General features: G+C 53.1%; 1 protein-coding gene across 1 annotated transcript in view; it reads left to right on the forward strand.

The window, feature by feature from the left end:
* CGN (cingulin) overlaps positions 1-7,714 on the forward strand; it is a 28,537-nt gene that overhangs the window by 15,209 nt on the left and 5,614 nt on the right. Inside the window, exons 11-17 of the mRNA XM_019628943.1 lie at positions 23-349; positions 1,592-1,762; positions 2,281-2,442; positions 3,462-3,551; positions 4,027-4,110; positions 4,197-4,315; positions 4,635-4,743. Of these exons, the coding sequence (XP_019484488.1) occupies positions 23-349; positions 1,592-1,762; positions 2,281-2,442; positions 3,462-3,551; positions 4,027-4,110; positions 4,197-4,315; positions 4,635-4,743 (1,062 nt within the window). The remainder of the gene's footprint in view (positions 1-22; positions 350-1,591; positions 1,763-2,280; positions 2,443-3,461; positions 3,552-4,026; positions 4,111-4,196; positions 4,316-4,634; positions 4,744-7,714) is intronic.

Consider the following 7,714-nt stretch of genomic DNA (forward strand, 5'->3'; position numbering starts at 1 on the left):
TAAACACCTCTTCCTCCTCTCTCCCATCTACTCGCCTCCAAGTGGCCAGAGCCCAAGCTTTGCCTCCACTCAGTCCAACCCCCTCTCCCAGGCAGAGAAGCAGCGGCTAGAGGAGGCCCTGAATGCTGCTGAGGAAGAGGAAGGGGGCCTGGCCGCAGCCAAGCGTGCACTGGAGGCACGGCTGGATGAGGCCCAGCGGGGGCTGGCCCGCATGGGCCAGGAGCAGCAGGCACTGAGCCGGGCTCTGGAGGAGGAGGCCAAGCAGCGGGAGGCCCTCCGGCGGGGCAAGACGGAGCTGGAGGAGCAGAAGCGCTTGCTGGACAGGACGGTGGAACGCCTGAACAAGGAGGTGGGGTACAGGGGTGTCTGGGCTCAGGAGGAGGCGCAGGTCATACAGAAGCCTGCCTGGGGCACCAGGGTCGGGGTAGGGGATTGTGGGTCAGAATGTGGGCTGTTGGCTTTCCTCAAGGTCATTGTTGGGAGGCCAAGGTTAAGCCTTCAAAGAGTAACATCCTTCCTACCTCCCTTGAGGGTTTTTGCCCTTCTCCCCACATCCCATTCCTTGACGGTCTTGCTCCTTAGAGAATATCTCCTGGGAGTCTCCCTTAGAAGTCTATAAGACCTAAACAGAAGACTCTTCATTGGGAGTATTTTGTATTTGGGGGAGGGGAAGGAGACAGGAAGAAAAGGAAATAAATTGCTTTTAGGGGTAAGGTGGTCCTCCTAATCTCTTACTTTATAAAACTAGAGAAAACACCTACTATATATAGTTCATCAATTCTAAAATGCACGTTTTATCATCTCCAAAGTGGAGTTTTGTCTTATAATTAATTGATGGCATGTCATACTTGAATTGGCAGACTTTTCTTTCTTTTTTTTTTTTATTGTGAAATACACATTTTTTAAAATTAGTTTCAGCTGTACAACACAGTGCAATAGTTATACTTTTTACCCCTCGAAGTGACAACCCCCCTCCCCAATCCGCCGCCCCACTCCCCCCCCAATATCATACATATCTATTACAATTCCCTTGACTCCACTCCCACACTATACTCCATGTCCCATGACTATATTCACATATATATATATTCACTTATAGTTGACATAAAATATTATACAACATCAGCTTCAAGTGTACAGTGCAGTGATCAAGCCTCTACCCCATCTATGATGCAGTCTCCCTAACAAGACGTGGATTTTTCTTTCTTAGTGGTACACCTTACACTCATGGGTACTTTGGATTTGCTGAAATAAGGTCATTTAAGGTTTACTTTGCATCAGGAGCTATTGTAGGTGCTTTACATAATTAACCAAGGTAGTTCTCCCAACACACTTGTGATGTCGGTTCCCCATTTTACAGATGGGAAACTGAGACCCAGAGAGGGCAAGTAACTTCCCTATGGTCACACAGCTAGTAAGTGGTACAGCCAGGATTTGAGCCCAGGCAGTCTGTACATTACTAGGGACCTAGGCCAGGAAAGAGCAAGAGAGGGCAGCAAGAGAGAGTCTTGGGAGCCTGGGCCCGGAGAAGGGACAAAGACACCTGGTAAAGAGGTGCAGTGCTGAAAATGCTCTTTTCTCGGTGTCTCAGCTGGGGCAGATTGGGGACGACTCGAAGCTAGCTCTGCAGCAGCTGCAAGCCCAGCTGGAGGACTACAAGGAAAAGGCCCGACGGGAGGTGGCAGATGCCCAGCGCCAGGCCAAGGAGTGGGCTAGTGAGGCTGAGAAGACCTCGGGGGGAGTGAGCCGGCTTCAGGATGAGGTAGGAGCTCAAGTGGCAGGATGGTGGGACCCCTCCCAGTGTCCTTGGTTTGAAGGCCATTGCCCCATAACCTAAGAGCCCAGCGATCCTAGGACCTGGGTTTAGGTCTAAGCACTTACGGTGACATACTAAGGTAGGGGATAGTGCGGGGAGTGGCCCATCCTAGGTGCAGACACTGGGGGAATGCATTGTCTGTCCAGCAGGGATTTGCAAATTGCTGTCACCTGGGGAGATTAAAAAAAAAACGCCAATGCCCAAGCTACTTCCTGTACCGTTTAAATCACAATCTTGGGGCTGGGATCCAGGACCACTAGTCTCAGAACTCCTCAGATGATTCCAATTTTTGTGCAGAGAATTTTAAAACAATAAAGAAAATGGACGCAAAGTCAGACTGCTTTTTATTATCACCATGCTCTGGCAATTGTAAAGATGTCAGTGGCAGACTATTTCTTGCTGCCTGCTCTCACCCCAGTGCTTACCTTACTTCTCCAAGCTGTTGCATTGTCCCTTGTGCCCAGGTCCAGAGGCTGCGACAGGCCCTGCAGGCATCGCAGGCCGACAGGGACACAGCCCGGCTAGACAAGGAGCTGCTGGCCCAGCGGCTGCAGGGGCTGGAGCAAGAGGCAGAGAACAAAAAACGCTCCCAGGATGACAGGACCCGGCAACTCAAGGGCCTTGAGGTGAGACATTGGGGGTGGCCTGTGGTGGGCAGGGGGTTGTAGGGGCCTGGATCCTGGCACAGGTGGGACTTCTGTGTACCTAGAAGCCAGGACACTCTGAGCCTCTTTCTCTACTGGGGACTGAAAACGAGCAGCCCACAGCTGATAGATTCTGTTTGACTACAGTGTTTTAAAAAAACAGCTTCAAATTAAACAAATGCCAGTGTTTAGAAATTTAACAGATGTCACATAAAATTTGGATTTCTGGCTTCTTTTGTACGTTTGGAAAAGAGGGTAATGCTGACCTTTGAGCCCTGAGTTTTCTGCCTGGCGACAGTTGGCAGGAGGGGCTGAGCAGTGGCTTCTTCTGTTTAGAGAGAACAGTGGTCTTCAGTTTGCTATCTTTGGCAATAATAATAATAACAACAACAACAACAATAGCAGCAGCAGCAAACACTTCTTCATTATGCTGTGTGCCAAGCACTTAAGACTCGTTTAATCCTGAGGATAGCCCTGTAGGGTAGGGAGACTTCTCTGCTTTATAGATGAGGAAAACGGGGACACAGGTTAAGCAACCCCATGGCCTCTCTGCTGATTTCCACACCCAGGCCGGTTGGCCCCCAAGCCCATACTCTGAGCCTCTACATGGTACTGCCTGGCTCGAGTGTCCTCCCCGAGTCTGTGCCCTGGTGCTTCAGTGTGTGACTCTCTCCATCTCAGCCTTGGCTTGGGCACTTCGGTCTCTGTTTTCCCATTGGGGAAGTAGGGCTGCCCCTCTGAGGCGAATAGATTCTGGGGGTTGTCACCATGGCAGGGGGCCAAGACCAGAGCAGGCCCCACTCTTTCCCCTCGACGCCACCCTCAGCAGCAGAGGGTATGAGCCTCATGGTGGGTCCGGACAGGGGCAAGGACCCACAGGTAATGGGGGTGTGCGAGAGAAAAGTCTGTGGAAGCTGGGCTTGGAGAGGGTCCTGGTCGAGGTTTGGCATTCTGGTGTCCAGCATTTGGGGCGCAATTAACCCGTTGTCCCTCTGCCCCAGGAAAAAGTCTCACGCCTGGAGGCGGAGTTAGACGAGGAGAAGAACACGGTGGAGCTGCTGACCGACCGGGTGAATCGTGGCCGGGACCAGGTATCCTCTGCCTTACCCCGATCCGCGTCTACCCCTGACTACAGAGCCTCTGGCCCTCTCAGAAACAACCCCACCCTCCATTTTTCATAATCTGGGGAGTCTGCCTGCAGAACCTGCGCATGCCTGGCTCTGTTTCAGGGTCTCCCGTGCTTCGGGAGGGGGTGGCACGTTTCCTCAGGCGGAAAGAAGCCAGGAATTTGAGTGGTGGAAGCCATCCTGGTGGCCTGGGCTCCTCTCGGACCTGAGTCTGGCTGCTTTCATTCAGAATGGATGTTAGTTCCTGATGGGGCTGAGGGGGCCCTGCTTAAATTCTGTGGCTCCTCCTGTTTGAACAGGCTGTGATTTCTTAGTTACCTGGGAATTTGGGGGATTTGGGGTTCAGAGAGCATCCTACAGTTACTCTGCCTCACTTGGTTCCGCTTGCTAGTTCATTGTTAGCCCTCCCCAAATCTAGTTCCTCTCACCCAACCCCTAGGTGGACCAGCTGAGGACAGAGCTTATGCAGGAGAGGTCTGCTCGGCAGGACCTGGAGTGTGACAAAATCTCCCTGGAGAGACAGGTGAGGGGGAAGGGTGGGAAGTCTTGGGGACAGACTCCAGGAGGTGGTCTGTCCCTCTAACAATGGAGGCTTCCCGTCCCTCTCAGAACAAGGACTTGAAGAGCCGGTTGGCCAGCTCAGAAGGCTTCCAGAAGCCCAACACCAGCCTCTCTCAGCTTGAGTCCCAGAATCGGGAGTTGCAGGAGCGGCTGCAGGCTGAAGAGAGGTGACACGAGCCCATACTTCCTCTCTCCCTCTGCACTTGTCTTCTCTGGGCCTCCTTCCATCTTCCACCTCACACATGGCCAACATGGCCTGGTCTTTTGGGAGAACGTTTCTCTTGATAGAGGGCAGAGAGAGGGTTGCAGAGATTCTGAAGTGTGAATGACCTCTGTGTCCCCAGGTCTTTGGGTCTGCCCTGGGTCCTTCCCAGTCTGATGGCGGGGTTTGTGACTGAGAAGACTCCTTGGAGGCACTGCGGGGGTGGGGGGGGTTCCTTTAGAAATGGTGACAGCCATAGACATCCCCCTACCTCACCATCTTAGGGAGAAGACAGTTCTGCAGTCCACCAACCGAAAACTAGAGCGGAGGGTGAAAGAGCTGTCCATCCAGATTGATGACGAGCGGCAGCATGTCAATGACCAGAAGGACCAGGTAAGGATGGCCGCCGGGGCCAGGCAGCCCCGTGCATTTGCTTGGAGGCCAAGGGAGGACCCATCTCGTAGGTCTTCCAGACTTAGGCTTTCCTTGTACAAGGGCAGAGATGTAACCACCGGAAGGACTGGATTAGAGGACTCAGAGGAACACGTGTATTGAGTGCCTGTGATGTGCTCACTTCCCTTTCTAAGTGTTACATGTGTGTTAAGCCACTTAGTCCCTGAGACAAACCCGTGAAGTTAGGGTGCTTGCACATGGTCACAACATTTTACTAGGGGCAACGATCCCTTGTCTAGATTGCTACGGGGTGGGGGGGGNTCTCTCTCTCTCTCTCTCTCTCTCTCTCTTTCCTTCCTTCCTTTTCTTTCAACAGCCAATCCTTTTTCATCCATACCCTCATCTACACTCCAAATGCTTTTTTTTTATGGACATTTATTTCATATATCATAAAATTCATCTGTTTTCAAGTGTACAGATTGAGTGGTTTTTAGTATTTTCACCAAGTTGTACAACCATCACCACTGTCTAATTCCAGAACATTTCATTATCCCCAACAGGAACCCCTACATCCATTAGCAGTCACCCTCCCCCAGCCCCTGGCAACCACTAATCTATTTTCTGTCTTTATGGATTTGCCGATTCTGGACATTTCATTTAATTGGACTCCTATAAGATGCAGTCTTTCTGTCTGATTTCTTGTCCTAGCCTAATGTTTTTCAAGGTTGTAGCATGTATCAGGACTTGGTTACTTTTTTATGGCTGAATAATCTTCTACCATATGGACATACCTCATTTGTTTACCTGCTCACCAATCGATGGGCATTTGGGTTATTTATTTTAGCTGTGATGATTAATGCTGCTGTAAACATTCATGTACAAGATTTTTTTTTTCTTAGCTGAGCCATCCTGCCACCTGTTGGCAGCTCAGCAGCAGCTCAGCTCGGGCCGGGAATTGAACCGGCAACCCTGTTGCTCAGAGCTCACACTCTTGAGTGAGTTCTTAACCAAGTGAGCCATTCGGCCGGCCCTCGTGTACAAGTTTTTTGTGAACATGTGTTTTCAGTTCTCTCGGGCATATACCTAGGAGTGGAATTGCTGGGTCATGTTACCACAGAAAGCTCAATGGTTAGCTTTCTGAGAAACTGCCAAATCGCTTTCCCAGGTAGCCACACCATTTTATATTCCTCCCTCCCTCCCCAGCGATGTATGCGAGCTCAGTTTCTCCACATTCTGGTATCCCAGGCTGGCTCTGCCCTGACACCACACCCCTCCCTTTGCAGGAGCTGCGCCGGACACATGAGGAACTTAAGGAGCAGCGGGCAGAGCGGCAGAGCCAGGAGGTGGCTGGGCGACAGCGGGAGCGGGAGTTGGAGAAGCAGCTGAGGGTCGAGGCTGATCGAGGCCGGGGGCTGGAACAGCAAAACGTCCAGCTACAAAAGACCCTCCAGCAACTGAGACAGGACTGTGAAGAGGCTTCCAAGGCAAGGGGAGTGGGCACAGGGCTTAGGAGGTGGAGGCTGAGGGGTCTGGAGGGCTGAGGAGCCAGAGGGCGTGGAAAAGTACCTATCATGGGTATGTACAGACCAGATCCTTGGTCCTAGTGTGTGGTTAAAGCAGCCAGGATGTGGCAGGGGGAGGCCGGGCTGTACCTGGTGATGCCCACTGCATCTCTGTAGGGGTGGGGTTCCCAGGGAAGCCCCTGGCTGGTGGCACTTCCCCACTTTAAGTCTGGTTCTCGTGGGCTTCCTGTGGGGTGGCTTTCCTGGGAGTGGTGAGGGACCTGGAGCCCTGGGGTCTGAGCCGCCGCTCCCTGAACGGCCGCAGGCTCAGATGGCAGCGGAGGCAGAGGCAGCAGTGCTGGGGCAACGTCGGGCAGCAGTGGAAACGACGCTTCGGGAGACCCAGGAGGAAAATGACGAATTCCGACGGCGCATCCTGGGTCTGGAGCAGCAGCTGAAGGAGGCGCGAGGCTTGGCGGAGGGTGGGGAAGTGGCGGAGGCACGGCTTCGGGACAAGGTGCAGCGGCTAGAGGTCAGTGCCTCTGAAGACATTGTTGGCTTTTTGGGGTGGGAGAGCCCTGCTCCTCTAGTCCCTGCCTAAACAACCCAGCCATCACTTTTATTCTGCCCTTAGTGTGGTTCTCTTTGTCTTCCCAAACCCTCTGTTTACCTTGGGTTTATTTCCTGGCGTGTGTTTCGGTGTGACGTCCCAGGCTTGGCACTGGTATTTTTATCTCTACCTCCCACCCTTCGCTATGGTCTCTGTGTCTTCATTTCTGTGCTGCTTCCTCTGAGCCTGTTTATACTGCCCGCCCTTTTCATAAACACCTCTTCCTCCTCTCTCCCATCTACTCGCCTCCAAGTGGCCAGAGCCCAAGCTTTGCCTCCACTCAGTCCAACCCCCTCTCCCAGGCAGAGAAGCAGCGGCTAGAGGAGGCCCTGAATGCTGCTGAGGAAGAGGAAGGGGGCCTGGCCGCAGCCAAGCGTGCACTGGAGGCACGGCTGGATGAGGCCCAGCGGGGGCTGGCCCGCATGGGCCAGGAGCAGCAGGCACTGAGCCGGGCTCTGGAGGAGGAGGCCAAGCAGCGGGAGGCCCTCCGGCGGGGCAAGACGGAGCTGGAGGAGCAGAAGCGCTTGCTGGACAGGACGGTGGAACGCCTGAACAAGGAGGTGGGGTACAGGGGTGTCTGGGCTCAGGAGGAGGCGCAGGTCATACAGAAGCCTGCCTGGGGCACCAGGGTCGGGGTAGGGGATTGTGGGTCAGAATGTGGGCTGTTGGCTTTCCTCAAGGTCATTGTTGGGAGGCCAAGGTTAAGCCTTCAAAGAGTAACATCCTTCCTACCTCCCTTGAGGGTTTTTGCACTTCTCCCCACATCCCATTCCTTGACGGTCTTGCTCCTTAGAGAATATCTCCTGGGAGTCTCCCTTAGAAGTCTATAAGACCTAAACAGAAGACTCTTCATTGGGAG

The sequence above is a fragment of the Hipposideros armiger genome, unplaced genomic scaffold (assembly GCF_001890085.2).
Source record: "Hipposideros armiger isolate ML-2016 unplaced genomic scaffold, ASM189008v1 scaffold_819, whole genome shotgun sequence".
NCBI classification, from domain to species: domain Eukaryota; kingdom Metazoa; phylum Chordata; class Mammalia; order Chiroptera; family Hipposideridae; genus Hipposideros; species Hipposideros armiger.